Below are 25,756 nucleotides of genomic sequence, written 5' to 3' on the forward strand. Positions count from 1 at the left end.
TTTAGGGTGTTTTTCACAATTTCAATTTTACTAAAATTTTACAATTTTTGCTGATTTTAAGTGATTTTAATGCTTGTTTGAATGTTTTTTCATCATTTCAACACTTTTAAAATACTTTTTAATACATTTTTGGGAAATTTGACTGAAATTAGCATTTTCCGGTGATTTATAGCGTTTGTAATGCTCCTCTCCTTCTTACTTTTGAAAAAGTTTCAGCAATGTCTTATGCAATTTTGATTGAGTTGTGTAAAATGTTACGAAAGTTTTGTCATTTTTTTGCTGATTTATATGTGTACCTAGTAATATTAGAAGTAATGCTTTTTCGAATCACTTTTTATCATTTTAACAGATTTTTAACAATTTCTGTTGCATTTTGTAACAATTTGGCATTTCGAACAAGAAATAATGAAAAAAATGGCTTAAAAAACATGAAGGTCATTGACCCATCTGTCCAGTCTCTCGAGGTCGTCTGGCATCTTTGGGTCATTGACCCGTTGGCATAGCTTCCCTAGGTCGTCTGTCTGCCTGCTCGGCCTTTTGAGGTCATTATTGGCTCCTTTGTCTGGCTTCCCATATTTCTCTGAGTGCCTGCAAGGCTTCTTGGCTTCTTAAGGTCATTGACCCGTCTGTCTGGCCTCTCAAGGTCGTCTGTTTGCCTTTCTAGCCGCTTAAGGTTACTGATCCGTCTTACTGACCGATCTCTTAAGGTCGTCTGGCTGCCTGTCTGGTTTCTTAAGGCCATTGACCCGTCTGTCTGGCCTTTCGAGGTTGTCTGCCTGCTTATCTGCCCTCTCAAGGTCGCTTGTCTACCCTTTAAGGTCATTGACCTACCTGCTTAGCCTCTCAAGGTTGTCTGCTTGCATCTGACCTTTTAATATTGTCTGAGCGCCTGTTTTTGGCTGTCCATGGATAGGCGATGGGGCTTACTTCACTACATTAACTGTGAATTTGTGGAATTAACGCTTTGAGCTATTGGGCGGGCAGGGACGAAACTAAGGAGGGGTGTGGGGGTGTAACACCCCCCCAGTCATTATAGGTAGTCGGCAAATTCGGCAAATTCAGCAAAAATTGGTTTAGTCGGCAATTGCCGACTTTTCCGAGATTTGCCGACTTTGCTGAGACTCGACAATTAAAGTTGATAAGTTTTGAAAATTGTTAGTCTTAATAAAGAGACTTAGTTATTTGCCGACTTTTATGGAACTTGAATAGCACATTTTTGAAAATTTTTGCCCTCGCTTCGCTCGGGCTGAATACATCAGTTTCTTCTCTTTCTAGATTTTTGCACCTGGGAAATATCTGTTGTAGGTAGAGGAACCCTCCTAAATTTTAAGAATGTCAAATAGAATGTACCTGATTGAGAAATTGACTTTTTGTAAGAAAGTATGTACCTACTTGAATTATGAATTTTCAAAAATTTCAGCCCTCGCATCACTCAGGCTTTTTTAAAATTCAAAATCAAAGTTTCTAAAAATCAACTATTCAAACTTCAAAAAAATGTTTAATTCCAAAAATAAACTTCTCACATAGAAAAAATGTTTTTTTACTTCTCGAAATACGAAATTTTGAGAGCTTTGTCCTCACTTCGTTGGGACCTTTTTGCTTTTCTTTTTTAGAGCTGAAATTTCTATTAAAAAAATCATTCAAATTCTGAACATTTTGAACCGAAAAAATCAACCTCCTCCCATAAAAAAATCATTGTTAGTTTACTCATAAAAATACAAATTTTCAAAAGCTTTTGCCCTCGCTACGCTCGGGGCAATTTATTTATTTGTTTTCATTTTTACGCGTATAAAACGAAAAATTCTGCCTGAGGCTTCTAAAAATTGAAAATGAATATGCAAATTTTTTATAAGTCACAATAGGCTATGAATATAACCTAATTCCCATAATATGTGTTGATTACTTGAATCGGTCAGTACGGAAAGCGGATAAGTCCATTTTTGCGTTTTTCAGGAATAACAAAAAACTGATTCATTCAAAAATCAAAAAATTTTAGTAAACATGCTTAAGGTCATTGAAAGAGGACTCCAAGACACAACTTTTAGCGCAGTTTCCAAAAAAAAATATTCACGTGCGCCGGTGCTGTTGCTGCCTAAACAAATGGGACTTAGACCCTTTCTGCACTCAATCGACAAAATTTCTTTTGAAATTTCTCGGGCACGAATGGGGCTTGATTCTACATCTAAGTACATCATTTAGACTGCTATCTCGTTTAAATTGACCAAAACCCCCTTGAGTTCTAAGACTTTTTGCCGAAGTTGTTAATTTTTTCATCATTTTTCAGTTCAGAGATTAACTTAAATTTCAAAAAATGGTCTTCTCAAAAATGTTAGTTATTTTTAAAGGAATTTAAAACATTTTACAAAAAAGTCATAAATGCGGATCCGCCCTTTTTCTGTGCCCAAATACCACTTTCCCGGCACTTTTGCGGAAATCTGACATCACCAGTCGATCCGCCGTACTTTGAAACCCCCATTTCCGCAAAAAATTTTTTTTTCAAAAATGTGACTTGTTACCTTTCCGTACTGACCGATTAACTTATATCAATTGGCAAAATTGTCTTCTCATCTTTTATTTCACATTACAAAACTCAATGTTTTAATCGGCAGAATAGGTATATTTTTGTCAAATCAGTCGGCAAATTTATGGTCGAACACCTCCCGAAAGAAAATGCCTAGTTTCGTCTCTGTGGGTGGGTGGGTGGGGAGGAGATGTTGTCATTTATAGAAATGACGAATAAATCAATCAGCTTTTTCTTTTAAATGTTCTCGTTACGCTTTTCATTCCCTTGCAAAGTCATGAAAAATTGAAGTGTTTGACTTAAAGGTTTACCTATGTTATGTGAAAAAAATTGTCATAAACTTGGGTTCTGAAAATTTTGAGATCAAATTCTAGCATGTTCTCTCACTTTTTAAAAAACTTTTTGGAAAATGAGCCAATAAATTTATGGTCGAAGCGAGGGTATGATTTAAAAAGTGTTTTTTTTGAATACGAGTAATGTCTTTTTCAGATTTTATAATAAAAAAAATTCAACAGTTCAGTTTAAGCTCTAAAAAAATTACAATTTACTACTGGAATTTTCTAAAGAAAAATTTGAAATAAATGCAATTTTTGTTCAGTATTTTTTTGAAAATAGTGACAATTCTATGCTTATGTGAACATTTTCACAAATTTTCAAAGAATCATAGAAATTTTAGCTCTGCATGTGTCTGACACATTGAAAAATTATTTTCACTGAATAGAAAAAGCGTTGAAATTGTCCATTTGTTGTGAATTCTGACGAGCATTTTAGTCCTATCAGTCATGCTTTCCATGAAGAAGAGGGAGGAAGGAGGTCTTTAATCGTTCATTAGCATTTATATATATTTTTTGTATCTATATATTAAAATTATGACCGGATTCTTGTGACAGCGAGATCTCAGGAACGGCTGAACCGATTTTGATCAACGAAGTCTCAAAAAAAAGCTTTTGACCCGTAGATGTGCAGGTTTTAATCAAAAGTTCAAAAAGTTGCGCCGTAAAGCTCAAAAAAGCTCAACAATTGATTTTTGTCCATACGTAGCGCATTCGACGTACACACAGTAGTACGTATATTATACCTTGAAAGAGCATCTAAAAAAGTCAAATGTTGAAGAAAAAAGTTCACAAAAAAGTTGTGCCTTAAAGCTCAAAAAAGCTCAATAATTGATTTTTGTCTATACGTAGCCAACTTGAGGTATACAGAGAAGTACGTATATTATACCTTGAAAGAGCATCAAAAGAAGTCAAATGTCGAAGAAAAAAGTTCATAAAAAAGTTGCGCCATAAAGCTCAAAAAAGCTCAATAATTGATTTTAGCCTATACGTATCAATAAAATAGAAAATAATTACTTGAAATAAATTAAGTATTATCTACTTAACTATACCTACAATAATCTATATATTAAAATTATGACCGGATTCTTGTGACAGCGAGATCTCAGGAACGGCTGAACCGATTTTGATCAACAAATTATGACCGGATTCTTGTGACAGCGAGATCTCAGGAACGGCTGAACCGATTTTGATCAACGAAGTCTCAAAAAAAAGCTTTTGACCCGTAGATGTGCAGGTTTTAATCAAAAGTTCAAAAAGTTGCGCCGTAAAGCTCAAAAAAGCTCAACAATTGATTTTTGTCCATACGTAGCGCATTCGACGTACACACAGTAGTACGTATATTATACCTTGAAAGAGCATCTAAAAAAGTCAAATGTTGAAGAAAAAAGTTCACAAAAAAGTTGTGCCTTAAAGCTCAAAAAAGCTCAATAATTGATTTTTGTCTATACGTAGCCAACTTGAGGTATACAGAGAAGTACGTATATTATACCTTGAAAGAGCATCAAAAGAAGTCAAATGTCGAAGAAAAAAGTTCATAAAAAAGTTGCGCCATAAAGCTCAAAAAAGCTCAATAATTGATTTTAGCCTATACGTAGCGCATTTGATGTATACACAGTAGTACATATATTATACGTTGAAAGAGCATAAAAAAAAGTTGAATGTCAAAGAAAAAGCTTACAAAAATTTTTTGTCATACGCTCAGAAAAGCTCAACAATTGATTCTATATCTTCTATATATTAAGATTATGACCAGATTCTTGTGACAGCGAGATCTCAGGAACGGCTGAACCGATTTTGATCGACGAAGTCTCAAAAAAAAGCTTTTAACCCGTAGATGTGCAGGTTTTAATCAAAAGTTCAAAAAGTTGCGCCGTAAAGCTTAAAAAAGCTCAATAATTGATTTTTGTCCATACGTAGCGCATTCGACATACACACAGTAGTACGTATATTATACCTTGAAAGAGCATCTAAAAAAGTCAAATGTTGAAGAAAAAAGTTCACAAAAAAGTTGTGCCTTAAAGCTCAAAAAAGCTCAATAATTGATTTTAGCCTATGCGTAGTGCATTCGACATATATAGAGAAATATGTATATTATATCTTGAAAGAGCATCGAAAGAAGTCCAATGTCAAAAAAAAAGTTTACAAAAAAGTTGTGCCATAAAGCTCAAAAAAGCTCAATAATTGATTTTAGCCTATATGTAGCATATGTCACGTATTCACAGTAGTACTTATATTATACCTTGAAAGAGCATCTAAAAAAGTCAAATGTTGAAGAAAAAAGTTCACAAAAAATTTGTGCTTTAAAACTCAAAAAAAAGCTCAATATCTATCTATCTATTCTATATATTAAAATTATGACCGGATTTTTGTAATACTGAGATCTCAGGAACGGCTGAACCGATTTTGATCGACAAAGTCTCAAAAAAAAGCTTTTGAGCTGTAGATGTGCAGGTTTTTATCAAAAGTTCAAAAAGTTGTGCCGTAAAGCTCAAAAAAGCTCAATAATTGATTTTAGCCTATACATAGCGCATTTAATGTATACAGAGAAGTACGTATATGATACCTTGAAAGAGCATCGAAAGAAGTGTAATGTCGAAGAAAAAGTTTTCGAAAAAGTTGCGCCTTAAAGCTCAAAAAAGCACCATAATTGAATTTAGCCTATACGTAGCGCAGTTAATGTATACAGAGAAGTACGTATATTATACCTTGAAAGAGCATCGAAAGAAGTCTAATGTCGAAGAAAAAAGTTTACAAAAAAGTTGCGCCTTAAAGCTCAAAAAAGCTCAATAATTGATTTTAGCCTATATTTAGCGTATTTGACTTATGTAGAGAAGTATATATATTATACCTTGAAAGAGCATCGAAAGAAGTCGAATGTTGAAGAAAAATGTTTACAAAAAAAGCTGCGCTGTGAAAAGCTCAAAAAAAGCTCAATTATGACTGGATTCTTTTGACTCTAAGATCTCAGGAACGGCTGAACCGATTTTGCTCAACGATGTCTCAAAAAAAAGCTTTTGACCCGTAGATGTGCAGGTTTTAATCAAAAGTTCAAAAAGTTGCGCCGTAAAGCTCAAAAAAGCTCAATAATTGATTTTAGCCTATATGTAGTACATTCAATGTATACACAGTAGTACGTATATTATACCTTGAAAGAGCATTAAAAGAAGTCAAATGTTTAAGAAAAAAGTTCACAAAAAAGTTGCGCCTTAAGCTCAAAAAAGCTCAATAATTGATGTCAACTCTATACTCAAAACCTTCAACGTATATAAAGAAGTACGTACTATATTATATAGGTACTTTGAAAGAGCATTACAAAAAGACAAATATTGAAGAAAAAAAGTTTCAAAATGTTCCAGGTCAAAGCTAAGTGAATGCTTGAAAGTTTTGAATTATGACCTGATTCTTTTGTCTGTGAGATCTTAGCAACTGCTGAACCAATTTTAATAAATGACATATCGAGAAAGGCTTTGAAGTGTAGATGTGCAGGTTTATGTTGAAAGTTCAAACAGTTACACTATAAGCTCAAAAAAGCTTAATAATCGATTATGCCATATTTGGTGGGTACACAAAAGTACCTACATTTTACCTCAAAAAGTCTCCGCGGAAAAAAAACTTATGACAAAAAAAAACTTTCAAAAGTTGAAAGTTGTGGTCATGCAGTATTTGATCTTATTTGATGTGTAAAAAAAATATACAGATTGTACCCTGAAAGAGCACAGTGAAAAAACCATTCTAGACTGTAAAAAGCTTTTAAAAATTGTTGGCAAAAGTTCAGCGAAAGTTTAAAAGTTCATTATGAGTCGGTTTTTTGTCACAGCAAGATCTCTGCAACAGCTGAACCGATTTTGATAAACAGCCGCTTGATAGAAAGGTTTTGAATAGTACATAGATATGCAGGTTTATGTTGAAAGTTCAACAATTTTCACCATGAGCTAAAAAAAGCTTGAAAACCATTTACTAAATTTTGAAATGTGAAACGAAGTTATGACAAAAAGTTGATTTTATAATAAAAAAACATTCAGGGTGCATCGTCAACATTACCTCATGTCATGAACTATAAAGCTTTCACTGAACTTTTACCATAAACTTTTGAGAGTTTTTTTCTGTTAAAAATTGTTCTTCAACTTAGATCTTTTAGGGTACAACATAAGTATTTTTGTCTGCCCATCAAATGTTTTTTCAGCTTACTACACAATTTTTTGTACTTTCAACATAAGCTTGCACATCTACACTTCAAAGCCCTTTTACTGAGAGGTTGTTATTTTAGGCCAAATACCACATGTCAAGAAGTTTTGAGCTTTCGCTTAGCTTTTTTTCAGAAATTTTCAAAAGTTGATGGTAAAAGTTGAGCGAAACCTCAAAATTTCTTGACATGAGATATTTGACCAGATCAAGTCATATACTATGCAAGGTTGAAAGTTTTCACCAATTTATGCAGAGGGTGCAGCAGATTGAGTCATTTGAGTCAAGACTTTGATAATCTTAGCGAACAGAAAAAAAACTACTGAAATTTTTGGTAATTTCTGATAAAAAATGATTTTTTTAAAACTAAAAAACAAAACATTTTTGTAAATTTAAAAGAAACGAGACTGTTGGTTTGGTAAAAAAAAAAAGAAACTCAATTTTAGCAAAAAGTAGCAAGTTTGGTAGTTATCGACAAAAAAATTATGTAGTTTACATTTTTTGCAATTATTTTTGTTGCTTTTATTAGGTAAAACTATAGGGTAAAAAACAAGTTTTTTTTTGATATTTTTTGTAAGAGTTTGCAATGTTGCCAAAAAGTTATCATTTTTGTAGACTTTTTAAGAAATGAAACCAGGACTTTTCGCCAATTGTTGGAAAGAGTGATAATACTTTTTCGCAACTTTTATTGAAAAACTGGACATTATTTTGATTTTTTATGAGAGTGATTGAGTGTTTTTAGAATACATTTGGAGAGAAAGCGACGCTTTGGAGTAAATTTTGGACTTTTGGTGATAAAAGTTGAAATTAAGTATGTACTTACATATTGGAATTTTTTGCGATAAAACAATATTTTTTTCTGTTAATTTTTAAAAAAGCCTCATCAAGAACTCCAATGTTAGCCAAGAGCGGAACTTTTTGAGAATAAGATATAAACAAAAAAAGACCCTTTCAAAACTTTTCAATAATTATGTATTGCAAAAAAAGTAGAACTTTTTAGTAATTATCAATTAACAGTTTCTGGTAAAACAGGTAGATTTTTGAACAATTTTTTGGAAAAAAGGTAGCCCGCAGATTTTTTACAAATTTCATTAAAAGCAAAATTTTTCATCAATTTTTACCAAAAAGCAAAATTTTGATCTGTACTTAAGGGGATATTCTCAATACATGGTAGTATATCTGTCCGCCTGCCAAACTTCAAACACATAATTCAAAGCCATTTGTGCATGGAATAGCTTCAAATTGGGTATAATACGTTTTTCAAAACATTTTGAACAATCCTGTGCATGCATTTGTCGATACGTTGAGTAGTTTTAGAAAAAATACGATTTAATGAAATGTTGGACTTTTTGAGAAAAAATCCAACGTTTCTTAAAACTGTATTTATTGAAAACCTATTCAACGTATTGACAAATGCATGCACAAGATTGTTCAAAATGTCTTGAAAAACATGTATTTCAAATTTGAGCCCATTCCATGCATCCGCGGCTCTAAATTATAACATTAAACTTTGTCCCATAAGACCAATGTAAAATAAGGCATTTTGGTTATACTACTACTATGTATTGAGAATATCCCCTTAATAGGAAAAAACAAGGCTTTTTGACGATAATTGTCAAAAAAAATTATACCTTTTTGCAATTCTTTCTGAAAAAGCGAAGCTCATTTTTTTGAATTTTCCAATAACTAACAGTGGAAAAATCGTGATCATTCTACATATTAGCTAATGAATTTTTAAAATGTACATTTAGGTTTTGAAGAATCGCGCAGTATGCGCGATTAACGGGTTGGCTAGTTCATATAAAATTTATTTTATAATAAAAAAATGTTCAATTTGCCAATATTTTACAATTTTTTTTGAAAATTTTCGGTATGTTCCGGCGACAAAAAATTAATGATTTGTAGAAGTTGCAGTTGAGTATAATTTTATTAAAATTGGGTAAAATGTTAGAATCCTAAAAAAAATACTGTAAAAACTGCAGGGTAGAAAAGAGGCGTAAAAATTATCGAAATTCTGTAAAAAAGAAAACTCATGCATTGTGTTGCAAAAAATACATAACAAGACAAAAAAATAATTAAGTATGAAATATGCACCATAGAAATTTTCAAATACTTAATTCTTATCAATACCTACATAGATAGCATCAACTATTTGAATTACAAATAATTTCATGTAAGTACCTAAAAATAAAAATCTCAAAAAGTTCTTCAAAAATGACTTAATTTAAAAAAAAAAAATCAATAATCTTGTTAAACACACCAAAATTATGTACTTCTGCATGTTGCTCAAATTCTCAATTTCTCTTCTGGAATACTAATTCATAGTATAAAAAAAATTATCTACATTACATATTTACATTTGTAATTTTTTATAGTTAGCCTCATGGTAAATATGGTATTGAATTATACTCAAATTCAATGACATATCCGGGACGAAGTCATAGAGTAGAAGGATCGAACTTTTTTCAAAGTTTTCCAAAATATGGCAGCCTTTTCTCAAAAATGGACGTGTAATTTCTATTGGTGAAAAGCGAGAGCGAAAATTTGTTTCAAAAAATTGTATTCAGATAAATTTTACAGTAAAGGTAAGTACGTTTTAGGCTTCAAAAAGAGCGAGGGGTGGGGGGGTTTGAACTCGCAGAATCCCTATGTAAATATGCCACTGCTCAAATCGGTGATTATTTTTGATGGGACATTTGCAGATAATATGGGGAAGGTTCGAAATAATGATCTTTGATTTTGAAATATTGACTTTCAAAATCGTGTAGTAAGCCAGAAACTAGTAGTTAGTAGGAAATAATTTATGAATTGGCTCTTCTGACAGTTTTATTTTGGAAAATATCTAAAACCGACCTTTCATCGTCTACTCTATCCATTAAAGCTGGTCATTTTGCTTCTCTCCATGGTCCATGCATACCATCAACTTTGAAACTTCTCTCTTCGAATTCATTTTCTTTCAAATACTCCCAGCATTCGAATAAATCTCACAAAACTCACTCTTTTTAATCCATACCGGGTTGAATTTTTCCTCATAACGTTGCTAAATCCGCCGAGAAAAACTACACGTAGGTAAGTATTCTAATTAAATACAATATTAATGAGATCCTTCAAAGCTTAAATGATAAGATCGAGAATAGATCTGGATCAATCTCGAAAAAAAAAATGGTTCTCAGTTCGTTATCACAGATCGAATTACAAGAGGAAATCTTTCATAGTTTCGATGACATCGTCGAAGAGCAACTTCTTAGCATCTTTAGCCCAAATGTAATCCATGTGGTTGAAATATTTATACGGAACTAGATACTTCTTCTTGACATTTGGTAACTTTTTGGCTAATCTTTCAACATCCTGGAATGATAGAAATGAAAGGTCAATGGCATCGGGGCATCGTCGTATTTACGGCGTTATAGGTATGCAATTCTTTCAACGTTCGTGGAATTGGGTTGCATACTTCTGTATTGCGAGGAATAATTTATACTTACCAAGTTGTGAGATAGGTAGTCGTTGGTGCTGTAGTAAATGTATACTGGGGCGGTGACCTTAGTAAGATTATAAAGAGGTGGAACAGGTGTACCGTATTTTTCCAAATTCAACACGTGTCCGTAGTCGAACTCTCTGAATTCTCCTGTAAATTGCGAATAGGTTATTATTTCTTAAAACGTTTTTTTTTCTAAATTGAAAAATTAACGAATGTAGCAAGTCATACTTGAAATCGCATTTTGGAAATAATGTAAAAGCATTCCGGCCGAAGCTCCTGATGGGAAATGACCCATGAACCGATCAAAGTCTTCCTACGTAATAGAAGAAATAATATATTACAGCTTTAAATTTTAATCACTTTTAAATTTCAAAAAAAAAAAATACGATATCACGATCAAGGTTAAGTTGAATACGCATCGCAAACCCAAAGTTCTTTTTTGTTTCAGAAGTTCTACTATATTTTTTTCGACTTTATCAACGAATGTCTCGAGTGGTCATTAATCATACGAGGAAATTAGTCATCTTATACTTGGTCTTATCAAAGTAATCGACATAAACGAACGTGTAATTTCTTGTAATTGACATGCTATTTAAAAAATCTCACGTAGGGTATAAAGAGTTGTGTGATTTTTTTCCTCTTCGGTATAGCTGAAAATTTTCAGATCGACAGCTATTTAGGAGAAGATTGATTCTTCTATTGTTGGTTTTTTAAATTTTCCATCGTCTTGAAATATGGATTATGTTATTTTTTTAAATTAACCACTGACGAGCTGAGCTGCGGGAAATGAAAAATACCCTCGCACGTGAAATATGAAAATGAATTATCTATACGTACGAAGATTTTGAAATAAATTTTCGTTACGTAAGTAGGTGGCAAGGTGGCTGAAAATTTTTTCTCGATTGAGTAATTTTTATATGCAACGAAGCGTCGAGCTAGACGAGGAAATGTAACCGTGCTTATTACGAGATCCGACTGTCAAATAATTATTAAACAATTACCTCTCGAAGTTGAGAATAATCAAATCCGATGAAATGAAACACTATTCTGTAACACGATCGTTTGTTCTGTTCGTTTACGTTACAAATCTTCTGGATCAGCTTGGTCAGCCGGACGTCCCGAGCGAATAAATCGTATAATTTTAATCGATTTTGAAGCGCCTACTGGAACAAATTTCACAGTTTTTATTTACTCGGAATTAGGAAACATAATGGGATATAGGTTAGGTCTAAGTAACGAGGTAGTCGAGGTAGGTATAGTTTTTGTAAATTGAAACGCTGTCAGAATTCAATGTTTGCAGAATGAGATTTTTTCTTTCATTTTAATATTGTATTTCGGTATTGTTTACCTACTACGTACATGTATAAGTACCTCGTAGATTTAAAGGTCGATGATTCATTGTGATTAAGGAAGTAAATGCTGACAAGATAAAATCATTTCATGTGTACAGTGTTTTTACCTAAGTTTACATGATTCGTTTATGAGATGATACGTGCTCGATATACGAGTAAATTACCATCATTAGAATATTCCTGGTTTTAAACATTAGAGTACAAAATGTGGTTATAAGCTATTTCGACTGCTGTATATTTCTGAGTATATTTTTCCCTTAATAAATTCAAAAAATTGAAATTCTTTGATTATTTTTCACGTATTTTTGTCAAAGTTATTTTTTTCCAATTTGAAAAAATCACAGGTGAAAAAAATCGAAAATTTTTCATTTTTCTGAAATTGCAACATGTGATGTATTTCAAGTTTGTACATATTAGTATGAACATGAATTTTGGCTCCTTTGGTGGTTCGGAACTGGAAGAGGGTTCAGTGGTTCTCAAAATCGTGCAATTCAATTTCTTTAGTAAAAATTATTTAATATAGAAAAAATTGACAAGTTGGGCGTCTTTCATTATATGGTACCTACGAGACATTTTTTTTTGGTCTAAATTGACAAATGTAGGGGGGGGGATGTCTAAAAAAATAGTTTATTGCATTTTTGAAGGTCTCCAACTTACATAAAAAATTCTGAAAAAAACGTACCTATGATTGTTGTATATTATCTATGTCGATGAGATACATGATATGTATTTTTTTCATTTTTGTACATCTGAAAGAAACGTACTGAAAGCGCTGTTTAAAAGCTAAAAATGGGTATTTTGCCCAGGGAAGATATGCTTAAAAAATTAGTGCCCAAACATTGCTGCAATTTTGAAAAAATTCGGTTGACAACACTGTCAAAATAGGAAATTTTTAACTGAAATCGCAATTTTTACCCTTCTTGGAAGGGCTGATAGGTGATTTAGTGATCTGAAAATTTCATCAGGGGACTCTTGGACCATAAGGAAGGAACAATTTATCCCCTGGTTAGTTTCAGAATCCGAGGACAAGGTCAGATCTCCTATTTTACCAGACTACATAAAAATACGCCATTTGATCTTTCATTTTTTCTGTTTTTTTTCCATTGTGCAATATTTTTTCTTTCGTGAAAAAATGCCGATGTAATGTAGATTTTCAATCTAAATTTGTTCAGATACTTTTTTTTTAATTCAACTTTTCCACTTGCGAACTTGTTTGGTGAATCTATCACCAAAAAGTCAATACACACTACACAGGATTTTGTTGATGTTATGACGAATCGCTGGTGACATAATCACCAGAATGTCCCCACTGCTTTTGAAAATTTTTTAAATGGTTTTCAATTCATTTGATTTTTGAAACTTTTTTGAATCCCAAAACTATTTTTTCTTTTACGATTTTTCGAAGTTCTTTTTTCGATGTTGAATATGGCTTCAGTCATTTTTCAATTTTTGAATGTTTTTTGATTTTTATTCATTTATTCATTAATTTAAAAATTATTTTTATTCCGTTTATTTTCATGACATCTGTAGAAAAATTATTCAATGTTTTGACATTATTTTCATTTTTTCATTATATCTTATGAACTTACATTTGGATATTGTGGGTCTTTTGTTTTTATTTTAACCAGGTTTTTGTCATGGGTGATGTGGGTGTAAATCTCTTTACATGGTCAGAAAATAAATTCAAAGTCTTTGAAAAAATTACAACTGAAATTGAACTTTTTCATTGAAAGCTCAACTTCCTAAATTACCAAAAGCATTCAGAACCTCATTTAAAAATCTGAACAAATACAGCGAATATGTCTTCATTTCATGGTTTCGTTGTAGGATACTACATAGAACTAGAATCTTGAAATATGATCCACCCCCCCCTCATTTTGGACGATTTTTTTAAAAGAAGCGATTTTAAGTTCGAATTTTTTGGTATGAAAATATCTCCTCCTCCTTGTGTCAAGATTTCCAAAAAAATCTCACTTCTTGCTTAAAATTGTCAATTTTTTGCAAAAAATTTCCAAGTCTCATTTTTTCCAAATTGAGGCAACAATTTCACTTTTTTGTGAGAAGTTGAGAAAAAGGATCACTTTTTTTTGCCAATAATTTTCAAAAAGTATTCATTTTTACTCTAATTGTCAAAAATTCTCGTTTTTTAAAAAATTACTTGGCTGAAAAGTTTTGCTTTTTTGCCAAACAATTTAAACTCTGCCATTTGCTATACTAAAAATTTCGTCTTTTGCAAAAAATTTCAAAATCCTCATTCATTTTTAAAAGTTGTCCAAAATTCTTGCTTCTTTTTGCCAAGTATTGCCAAAAACCCCTTCTTTTTGCTAAAATTGTCAAAGCCTTGCTTTCATTTTAAATGTTATTTATGTATTCTATGTATTTTGAAATGATTTTTTTCTACGTTAAAATGTTTTGCTCACATTTCGTCACATTTTTGGTTACTTTTTAATTAATTTTCTGAGCTTTTTGGTCACTAAAGTTATATTTAAAAAAAATTGAGTGCGAGCGCTGTAGATTAGCTTGAAAATACATTTTCATTAATTTTTTGAACATTTTCAGATTTTGAAACGTAGGTATTTTTGTTCATATTTTTCGGCTTCTCCAAAGGCAACTTGAAGCTCATTTTTTTCCGAATTAGAATCCAATTTCCATAGGTTAAGTGGATTTTAGAAAAATATCGTCAAAAGGTCCATCAAAATTTAAAAAGCTGATTTAGAAAATTCTAAAAAAATTCACGATAAAAATACAAAGTCAATTTTTTTCTCAATTTATAGGTCTAGTTTATGAGTCTTGAAATGATTTCAGAATAACGAGGAAAATTTGCATTTGAAAGCTTTGTGGTGGTGGTGGGGGGATGCAGAGGAGCTAAAACTTACGTAAACGTGAATTTTATTTTGAACGAAGTGGAGGACTTGTCGTCTTGCTCAATATGGTTGAAAGAAAGCGGAATTAAAATTGAAAATTTTAAAATTATAGCCGAAAGGTACTTCCTACTGAAATTATGTTTCAGTTTTGTATAGACGACGAGGAGGGAGGGCGGTAGTGAAATTTATACGTGCGATTTGGAGGTTGCTGATAAATTAGATGGTAATGTTTAGATAACCAAATTTCAAAAATGATGATTGATGATTATCATCGATATCCTCTATACGTTTGTATTTAATTCCTCTTTTTTCAAAGTTGAATCAAGACCAGCCCTTCAGAATAATTCTTAGGTACTCAAATTATTGCAAACTTCACTTCACTTGTCAAATATGTAATAGGAAGTACCAGAGTAAGTACTGTACGTCCTCTGCTGCTCAATGTCCAAAAACTCATCAATCAAATGGTAATTTTATTAAAATAGAACCTGATATCAGCAACGACCTCATTAAACAAAACATATTAAATCTGTCTATAATAATTTCGACTAATGATCAGCTAACAATTTACTTACAATCAGCTGATGAATCAACTTGACGATCGGTCGTAAAACGATCAACGATTTCATGTGATCCATGTAGGCAACCGGAGCCAGAGAAACGTGAGCGAATATTTTCTCGTTCATTTCTGGTTTTTTGGTGAGCATTGTGTAAAATGATGTTGTGCCCATTGAGTGGCCCATGTGGACAATTTTTGACTGCCCGGTGATTCTTTGGACGTGTCGGATCATGCATGGGATATCGTATAAGCCTAATTCGTTCCATCTGTGGGGGGGGGGGGGACAAAATTTATTTAGGGTATACCTTCATAAGAGCTTATCTATCATATTTAATGAGCCTCGAATTGATTCCATGAATCAGTTTTTGAATTTTTTTATACTTAGGTATATACTTGTATCTAGATACTCACCCAAAATTCCAGAATCGTTTCTGCACATTTTTATACGTTGCGTGGCTTTTGGAGTAATAATTACCCCTGGTGTTTGCCAACCAAACATCGAAACCTGCATCAGCCAGTAGTAAAACTGTGCAAAACAGACGAATGATCATTTTATTAAAAAAATCAGAGGTTTAGAACAATGTGACTAACTATAGAACTGAAGTCTAAAATATTTGATAAATACCCAAGTCTTCTTTAGGTCCTCTGAGTACCCAACTATCAGAAGCCATTAGAATTCCATGTTGTACCAAGATGGGATAATATTTACTCTTTCGATTTGGTATTCGATGTATGGTCAAAAGATAGTGGTCTTCTGTCTTGATGGTATGACTTTCGACTTCATATCCCCAGTGAGTTAATAATTCAGGCTATATAAACAATTAACACACACACAGACATTGTGATAAACATTGTTTTGAATATTTATAAACGGATATTTTTCGCATTCCAGCCAAAATGCGAGGTGTTGTTGTTGTTGTTGTTGTATCGAGTGATTGTGAATAAGTAGATATACAAAAATATATTAAAATGATGATCGTTCTGGTCAAAAACCTAGCAGATAGAACCGGTTGAAAAAATACAATGAACTGCCCTGCCTTTATACAAATGTAATTTCACCTTTACCGCGCCGAATTCTTTTAAGGTCAAGATCGTCCTAAACAAGATCAAGTTCAAGACTTTGACTCTGAGAGACCACGTTTCAGATTTAGATGGCAATCTGCCGCTATGATGATTATGGAACACGTTATAATGTATAGAGAATTAGAGACAACGACAACATGAACGTCGTTAATGCAACTCTGTATAGACTCAATTAGGTTTAGGTACCACTATCAACTATCAACCCGGCAGTTTTATTTTTTTCGAGAAAGAGTAGACTTCAAAAGGTTTAAAAATAAAAATATTGCTATGTTTACTTTGTTTTTTTTTGGGTGAATTTAAGACTTGAAGTACATAATATGAGTACTTTATCTTGTAGATCATCTTATTGTCATTTTCGGTACCTAATTGGTATTGTCGTGACTTCACGGTTGAGGTTTTTTCTTCGAATTGGCATTGTTGTTTAGCTATATTATTGTGCCTCTGCTAGTACGTGATTTATCAGGTATATCCTTCAAAATGTCAGGATTAAGTGCTCGGGCAAAATTGTGTATTTTGGCAGAAAATGAAAACAGGTATGTGGAATAAAATTTGAACTTGAGGCGTAAAATTTGTATTTTGGCACACAATAATTCAGGCAAAAAGAAGAATTTTTAGCCAAAAATGTGTAAACCTTACTTATTTATTGTTATGTTGTAAAAAATGGCAGTTGTGGCAAACATTTTGCTGGAAAATTACTATTTTTGACGTAAAATAGCATTTTCGAAAACGAAATTTGGTGGAAAATACACATTGCTAGCAAAAATGTGTACCTATTTGGAATAAAATTAGCATTTTTGTAGTAAATGTTGAAGCTTAATTCGGAAGAAAGATTAGAATTCTTAGCAGAAAATTAAAACTTCTGGCAATGGGCATTTTAGATTACTATGAAAGAAGATAACTTGATATTTTTTGGCAAAAATTGTGTACCTACCGACTTTTTGGCAAAGAAAATCTGATAAGAAATGAGAACATTTTGGTTTGAACGGAAAATGAGAATTTCTGGATTCTGGCTGAGAATGTGCATTTTGGTAAAAAAATGAGTTATTTGGCATTAATAAACATTTTTGGTAAAAATATATACATATTTAGAAGTGCATAGGTAATGAAAATTTTGTTAACATGCATATCTCAATTTTTGAACAGAAAATGGGAATTTTGGCAGAAAATAAAAACTTGACATCGAGTAAACATTTCTTGAAGAAAATTTGCATTTTGGAATGTAATGAAATCTTTGTCAAAAAAAATTTGAAATTTTGGCAGATAATGAGCATTTTGATTTTTAAAAAATGAGACTTTTGACAGAAGATGAGCACTTTGACAAAAAATTTGAATTTTTGGCTGAAAACAAGAATTATTTTGGCAGAGAATGAACATTTTGCCAGATGTCCGTAAATGAGTTTTTTTTTTGACAAAAATGAACATTTTAGCAGAAAATGCGTGTTTGGCATGTAATGAGAATCTGGTCCAAAAAAATGAGAAATTTTGACAGAAAATCAGCAATTCAGTAATTTGACAGAAAAAATCGGCCTTTTTGGCAAAAATTCAACATTTTTGCAGAAGATAAAATTTTTTAGCAGGGAACGAGCTCTTGGCATTAGATGGACATTTTTGGGAGAAAAAAAATGGTCATTTTAGTGTGAGAATTTTGTCAAAAAAGAACGATAATTTTTATCAGAAAATGGCATTTTTGCAGAAAATGAGTATTTTGGTAAAAAATGAGCATTTTTATAATTGAATTGGTAAATGTGTATTTTGGCGTGTAGTGAGAATTTTGTCGAGAAATGAGAATTTCGGGCAGACATGATATTTTTTGGCAGAAAACGAACATTTTTGCAAAAAATTCGTGTTTATTGGCATGTAATGAGAATCTGGTCCAAAAAATGAGAAATTTTGGCAGAAAATCAGCAATTCATTAATTTGACAGAAAATTGACCTTTTTGGCAGAAAATGAGCTGTTGGCATTAGTTGAACATTTTTGTCAAAAAAAATTGTTGAAAAAATGTTATTGATATGAAATTTAAGTATGTATCAAAATCTACGAGTATAGGTAGGTACGTGATGCAGTTTTGAAATGAAAATATGCCAAGTCATTCAGTTTTAATTATTGAAATGACTAAGGGCTTTTTAAAAAATCGTATCGTTTTTCAAAAATTTTGAAGCGGATGTTTCCAAAATGTTCTCTTTTGGGATTCCACTCTGTTTTAGATTTTTTTGCAAATTAGAGACTCACGAAGGACGGAAATTGAAACAAAAATGTGTTAATAGTCAAATTCAATCTGGTTGATTTTCTTGTAAGTATATATACAGTCGGCCCCGCTTATTATGGTCGCATTTGTCCGAGGCAAATTGATTTTATTAAGCGGGTGATTTTATAAAGCGAACTTTTGAAAAAACACAATTTTCACATAAAAAAATTTACTACAACTTCACAATGTACATGCATACTAAAAAGATGGATTAAAATTACGATAGGTACTCCCAAATTCGCGATTTAGGTACATAACATATCTATTTTTCAAATTTTCAAATGTTTAGACCTTTTTCCCTTTATCATCACTAGAGAGAAAGTTGTTAGAAATCAAAATTTGAAAATAAGAGAATAATAAGTGAAAAATTCCAAAATTTTTGATTTAAAGTATGAAAAAACAAGCCATTTTCCCAAAAATACCTCAATATTTTCACAAACTGATTCTGCTAAGCGGGGAGTTTGATTACATTAAACGAGTGATTTTCTGTGTAATTAGGTACAAAAAATCGGGACCAAGCCATTTGATTGCATTAAACGGGTGATTTTATTAAGCGGATCCATAATAAGCGGGGCCGACTGTATAAACATGATACCTTCGGATGTCTTTTTACAATTTTTTCGAAGTATTTATTTTATTAAGTAGGGTAGGTAAGTATTTTACTCGATGTTTCAAAATCAGTCTATTTTTAAAGTTTCGTACTTAATTATTTATAGTTTTCTGTGCACTACGTTTTCAATTTTTTAATTTTTTATTCGTTTATTCAATATTTTAGTTTAAATTGCTAAACTCCTGAGTGGGTAGCACACTACATTCAAATAGGTAATGCTAATTAAAAATTTTTCCGTTCAAAAAATCTCGAACATCAAGCATTTTAAGTAGGGAATAATTTTCACCAATTAATTCTATACCTAATTTTTAAAAATGTCTGAATCAAAAGAAAAAGCTTCGTAAAATAACGTAATTAAGTAAATTACTCATTGAAGAAGGAAAAAAAATACAAAACTCACCCAAGAATATTTCTAATTACCTACTTAATCAGAACTATCAAAAAGAACACGTTCATCAATTTGTTTAAAAAATTATCCATCCAACGTTTAAACTTTTTCTACCAAAATTTTCTCACACTCCTCAAATTTGAAAAAAATTGACCAAATTATTTCTTAATCGAATAAAAAAATAACACAACTCGTCACCACACTTACCGTAGTCATAAATGTTAAATCAGTTTCATTAGATTGACCATAAACAGCTGTCTGGGTTAAGATTAAAACCAGAAGAACGCGATACATGCTAGACAACTCTTCTAGGCGGAGTAAGTTTGAAACTCGAAAAGAAAACGCGAACAACTCCGCACATGTCCCTGGTGCGGTTTTCATCACAAGTTACGATTTGGAAATGAACATCTTTTGGATACGGAAATGGATTTTTAAGTGTCTTATAAAATATTTTCGATAACCTTGTAATAGGTAAAAATACTTACTAAGTAATAATAACTTTTGTAGGTACTACGTGAGGACGAAGATCTCTCTAAAGATTGGTAGTGGCGCTATTTGCTAAGCTAACTATTATGTATAAGTATAACTATGTAGTTATGCAATGTAACTATGTAATTCCAAAACTGAATGCTTTTCAAACCTGTGGCTGTGGCCATTATTATACTACACATTAATGATTCGTCGCGTGGTTGGATGAAAAAAAAAAGATGTCAATTAAAAATTTATAGCAGACGAAATGTGTATATGCCTCGGAGGTGTTAAGAGAACACCCGAGAACTCACGTAGGCTTGCTTGATAATGACCTTCGTCGTCATTTTCTCATTAGGGGTAGTTTTTCTATCTGTCTTTGGTTTTCGTAAGTGGAACATAATCCTTTGCTCGATTCGAGTAAGTGTGTGGGTTATAGTGTTGACAAAAGTGGAAAATTTTCAGCAATTTCAGATGTTTTCTTTTTGTGAACAAATGTGTCTTATTTTTTTGACGTGCTTCAAATTGTTCCATTCGAAGTTACGTGACCTTGCTATTGAATCTTCGATTAAAAATACTACTCGTTTAATGCGTGTCTTCTCTTTATCATAACATTGAATTGTTACAAAGTTGACAATGTTTCGAAGATATGAAATATGGGAAAATCGTGTAATTGTGGGAACATATTCTATGATTTTCAATGTCGAAGGAAATCCTACTTCTTTGAAGTTTTATCAATAAGTAGGTAAACTGAAACATTAATTTGTAACCAAATAAGCTTACTTATACGTTGGTTTAGAATTACTTTTAGAATTACGAAAATTGAAAATAAAATCATTATTAAGGTATAAAAAAATTTATTTTTTGCAAATCACAAAAAATGAACACAGACCTAAATGGACGGCTTCGTGTACAATAGTCAATATCAAAACATTACTTTCAAAAAAAAAAAAAAAAAAAAAATTATAAAAAAGTAATAAATTACAAAAACCGATCAACTTGATGACATAATCAATTATCACAAAACTTTAAACAAATCGAGATTACTAATACTTAACAAATTTTCTAATAGTTACATTTAAAAAATGTCAGAAAGTGTAATACTGGAAATAGGCTCAAATTTCAACTCACTTAGAGATATTTAAACGTGATATAAAAATTAATAAAATATCGAGTGGAAATGTAAAAAAAAAGTATAGTCAATAATGAGGAATAAATTAGATCTTAAAATCATTATAGCTGCCTTAGAATATGTGCAACACCAATTGATAATAACGTAAGGACGGATACAGATACATGAGATCCACTATTACACCAATTATCGAAGTAACAGAAGCAGAAAGTTGTCGAGTCGTAATAATCTCTGAAAAATCGAATTCGCATCAGTACATATGCAATGAAAATAAAAGAAGTGATCTTGATCAAATTACCAACCTTTTAATATCGATTTCTTTAATCGAAGTATTTACATAGTTGGCCAATTTTACATCTACGGTGGCTGGTCTACATCCTTCGTACCGATCTGCTGGTAAATCTGTTCTTATACCTCTCAGACTACTTAGACAATCTCTAGTTATTGTTTCTTGACCTAAAATCATAGTTTATTAGTACACGAAACAGTCGAAATTCTGTAATCGATGACTGAAAATGTACTTGTAGTATTTTTTCGTACCATCTTTAACTTCGATGACTTTGACACATTCGTCGTTTTCATCGTGACACGTTACTGTTTTATACCAGACCCATTTGAAAGGATTTCCGCAACCAGGATGAGTTGATACACATTGGTAACACCATATTGCATCGGCTGCAAAAACAGAAGATCAACAGTTAGTTGTTGGTGTTTGGTTTCAGACTGAAGACTAATTATAGTGATTCACGGAGCAATGAATACAAGTTTGAGGACAAAGAAGTGATCGGTTTCTCGTGATTATCACTCGTGGGAACATGATTTGATTATAATATTACGATAAAATGACTGAAAATAATTAATATTTGTTGGTGATTCATATAAGTTTACCACACCCTTTCGGCTAAAGTGTTTCTTTGTGTTTTCTTACCCGAGTATTTTGTTAAAATGAGAAATGCGATGAATAATTTCAACATGGTTACATTTATGTCACAGGATGCACTTTTTCGAACACATTTAATTAATTATTCTTCAGTGGAAGATATTTTTTCCGACGTTGTAAAGTTCTTTTTAAAAAAATTTCAAAGTTCAACTTTTCAAAATAAACAACTTTGAATTTTATTGGATTGCGGTGTTTTTTGTATAAAATTTTAGGCAGCATTGAAGTGTTTTTTTGGTGTTTGCGCGACCTTGGAACAATTTTATTCGTTTTTCGCTCAAAATTATTTTTTATGAAGATATTTTTAATATTATATTGTTTTACCTTGAATAAATTTTGTATTAATCTCACAATTATTTGATTTGTTCCAGATGATAATGAGAAAAAAATAGATTTTCGCTCCGGTTCGGATGCTGCAAACTGTACCTGCCTCAAAATTACCCGTAATTACGCCCGATTTACGTGTTTCCATCTTGCACGCGCAATGAGAGATAACGCTCAAGGGTTATCATTCCACTTTCAATTTCATTCGAGTAAAAATAAAAGTGGTGTGGATAAATGCTTGTCTAATGTCGTAATGGGTTATTCGGCAATTCTAGCGGTTACGATACATTACGCTGATCATCGAGATTAGTACACAACGACGTATTTAACCATCGAAACCGTGGTACGTTCGCACCCGCGACAATCGTCAAGAAATCATCAGTTCCTCGGCGAATTTTGCTAATAGAAGGTAAGTTGAGTGGAAATTTTGTAAAATTTTACTGTCCAAGGTGAATACTGATACGTGAAAATAATCACGTCGACTAACACGGACGTTGATACCGGTTTATGACTTTGTTTTATGTGTGTGATTTATTGCCCGAAGTACTAATCGCATGTGTGTGCAATGTGTTTATTCTAGATCTGCAACTCGGCTCGGTAGGCGAAAATGTTTCCCAATTGGAGTTTTGTGAGTATAGATGATTACTTTTGATCTTATTAGTCTTTTTTTCTATGTTATAGTCAGTGTTACTGATGGATGACCTATTACAGGGAGTAACGTCCATGTTGATTGGACTCGGTGTCATCATATCCACCGGTTACTTGATATTTCTCAACCAGAAAAAAAAGCAGAAGCTTCTGCGTACTTTAGTCAATCCTGATGAAAAAGTCTCGCTACCTCTAATGGAAAGAGAAGTCCTCAGTCACGATACGAGAAAATTCAGGTTCAAGTTGCCATCGGAAAAACACGCCTTAGGTATGATTAATTTCTCATGAGATGACTTGTGCAATTGCGTCATTTACGCATCGATGGGTTTCTGTGCAGGATTACCTATTGGAAAACATGTCTATGTGAGTGCAAAGATAAACGATGAATTGGTGAGCCGAGCTTATACACCGGTTACTTCTGACGAAACTCTCGGACACGTAGATCTTGTCATCAAGGTATTTCATCGTACGCCTCTGAATCACTTTTTAAAACGCGAATGTTTTTACTGATCAAGTTACGTTGCTTAGGTTTATTACAAGGACACACATCCCAAATTTCCAGCCGGAGGTAAACTTAGTCAATATATCGATAATATGAGCCCCGGAGATACGATTGATTTCCGTGGACCGTCCGGTAAACTGGAATATCTGGGTTATGGAGTCTTCAGTATTCGTGTCAGAAGTAAAGATCCTCCGATTAGAGTACATGCCAAAAAACTAGCTATGATTGCTGGTCAGTATAGTAATCTTTTAACCGTTAACGATTTCTAGTGTTGCATTTTTCTAAAATTTTGCATCATTTTCTGTGAACAGGCGGTACCGGAATTACACCGATGTATCAGTTGATTCGTCACATTACGCAAGATCCTAAAGATGACACTAAGCTATCGTTACTTTTTGCCAACCAAACCGAGGGAGATATTTTATTACGCGATGAATTGGAACAAGTAGTTAAAGAACATCCCGAACAGTTTAAAATTTGGTACACCGTCGATTCACCTACCGAAGGTATAAAAATATAATTTTCAATCTAATTTTAATCCATTGCAAATTGCATGATGTAATTATTTCATTTGTGTTTTCAGGTTGGGAATACAGTTCGGGTTTCGTTTCATCCGAAATGATCGCGTCTCATCTTTACGGTCCTGAAAGCGATACTTTGGTTTTAATGTGCGGACCTCCTCCGATGATTAATTTCGCCTGCTTGCCTAATTTAGATAAATTAGGCTATAGCCAAAAACAACGTTTCGTTTATTAAATTGATTTTTCTTTTTCTTCGGAGAAGACGCTCAGGTGATCATTCTGCGTGAATTCATGATCATTCCTCGACTATTTTTTTCTCCTAGAATCCGATATTTTTATTTAATCTACGTGTATCGGCGATACAGATTTAATATATTGTCTGAAAATTATTTTTAAGAGTACGTGAGTTCCTTAAGCGAAAGATAGGTAACTTGAATTGCTTTCATCTAACGGTGTGAATAACAAGCAGGCCTTGACTCTTGATACGTTGTCGTTGGCGGTTATTCGATTGACCTAGCCGGTGGTTCGGAAGTCGTTTCGTATATATATCTGGAGCACATTATCATTCTGCATGATTTATATTGTATCATTTATACTTAACATATTCCAAGTATTCTATAAATAGGGTCTAATAATCCGACAATAATAAAGGTGTTACCGCGTGTGTAATTCATGTTATTGAACTCTATGAGACGAACGAGTCGTTTACGTTTTTATTTTCGTATAAGTATGTAGAATTAATGGAAAAGTTTTGTTCCTGAGTGAAAGCATTTTAACTTTAATGTAAATAATTTTAATTTCAACAACTCGTGTTTAGTATTTGAACGAAGTAACGTTTTTTTTTTTTTTTTCGTGTTCTCATCATCCTGATTAATGTATGTAATTTTATGCCGATTTGCGTGCAGTTCATTTAATTAATTCTTTCGTAGATTTTTTTAAAAAATATAGTCGATTTTTCAAGGACAATTTTCATGTTTATTGCTGTTCAGAAAGTAGCACTGGGAATTTCCCGAAGTACGAGTTAATTCCACGAAGATGAATAGAATTGAAATCCAAGCAGAAAGAAGACGAAAATTACTGAGAAAATTTTTCCAACTAGAACCAGAATATTTGGAAATGTCTGATTGCTGAAATTGATATTTTTTTGAAGAAATCGTTCTTGCTAAAGGATTTGGAATCAGCGTCATTAATTTAGTAGGAAATAACCGTTCAGACGTTTTTCATTTGTAAATCGCCAAAATGCACAGACACCCTCCCCCCGACCATTTTTTAGGCGATAAATTTTGAGTCTAGAATCGATGCTTAAGATGTCTAGGAAGGGGGTGGTCAGTTCTTTTTGCAGGTTTAGTTCATTTTTTAATCATTTTATTTTATGGGTCAATCTCCAGAAAATTGTTATTTTTCTTGGGAATATAGACACAGGAAAAGAGGATTTTCTCAGTGAAAATACATCCGATTGCAAAACTGGCTAAAAATGTCAATTCCTGAGGTGCGAATAGGTTAGTTTGGACACCTATGTAGATCGCCAAATTTTTGACAATGTTTCCCACTGATGAAATGAGGCTAGAAGGACTTTTTCCAAGGTGTTTTTTTGTCATCCAATTGGGCT

At 32.4% G+C, this 25,756-nt stretch overlaps 3 protein-coding genes and 1 long non-coding RNA gene across 4 annotated transcripts in view; 2 read left to right on the forward strand and 2 right to left on the reverse strand.

Moving 5' to 3' along the window:
- The window catches only part of LOC135849235 (uncharacterized), a 111,906-nt gene that overhangs the window by 14,187 nt on the left and 71,963 nt on the right, over window positions 1–25,756 (forward strand). The gene's annotated exons all lie outside the window — the stretch shown is intronic.
- LOC135849222 (lipase 1-like) lies at window positions 9,752–20,150 on the reverse strand. The gene is made up of 8 exons (XM_065369546.1): window positions 19,823–20,150; window positions 15,914–16,097; window positions 15,700–15,814; window positions 15,305–15,554; window positions 11,518–11,676; window positions 10,745–10,829; window positions 10,521–10,663; window positions 9,752–10,386 (listed from the first exon to the last, which is right to left on the reverse strand). Exons 1-8 carry the CDS (start codon window positions 19,994–19,996, stop codon window positions 10,231–10,233), a joined length of 1,266 nt encoding a protein of 421 aa, XP_065225618.1. The 5' UTR covers window positions 19,997–20,150; the 3' UTR covers window positions 9,752–10,230.
- crim (QVR superfamily protein crim) lies at window positions 20,930–22,325 on the reverse strand. The gene is made up of 4 exons (XM_065369562.1): window positions 22,144–22,325; window positions 21,756–21,890; window positions 21,518–21,671; window positions 20,930–21,446 (listed from the first exon to the last, which is right to left on the reverse strand). The coding sequence occupies exons 1-4, from the start codon at window positions 22,187–22,189 to the stop codon at window positions 21,317–21,319; spliced, it is 465 nt and encodes a 154-aa protein (XP_065225634.1). The 5' UTR covers window positions 22,190–22,325; the 3' UTR covers window positions 20,930–21,316.
- Window positions 22,714–24,816, forward strand: LOC135849228 (NADH-cytochrome b5 reductase 3). The gene is made up of 7 exons (XM_065369557.1): window positions 22,714–22,885; window positions 23,057–23,104; window positions 23,188–23,392; window positions 23,462–23,580; window positions 23,653–23,857; window positions 23,938–24,132; window positions 24,210–24,816. The coding sequence occupies exons 2-7, from the start codon at window positions 23,084–23,086 to the stop codon at window positions 24,380–24,382; spliced, it is 918 nt and encodes a 305-aa protein (XP_065225629.1). The 5' UTR covers window positions 22,714–22,885; window positions 23,057–23,083; the 3' UTR covers window positions 24,383–24,816.

The sequence above is a fragment of the Planococcus citri genome, chromosome 5, assembly GCF_950023065.1.
Source record: "Planococcus citri chromosome 5, ihPlaCitr1.1, whole genome shotgun sequence".
Taxonomy (NCBI): Eukaryota; Metazoa; Arthropoda; class Insecta; order Hemiptera; family Pseudococcidae; genus Planococcus; species Planococcus citri.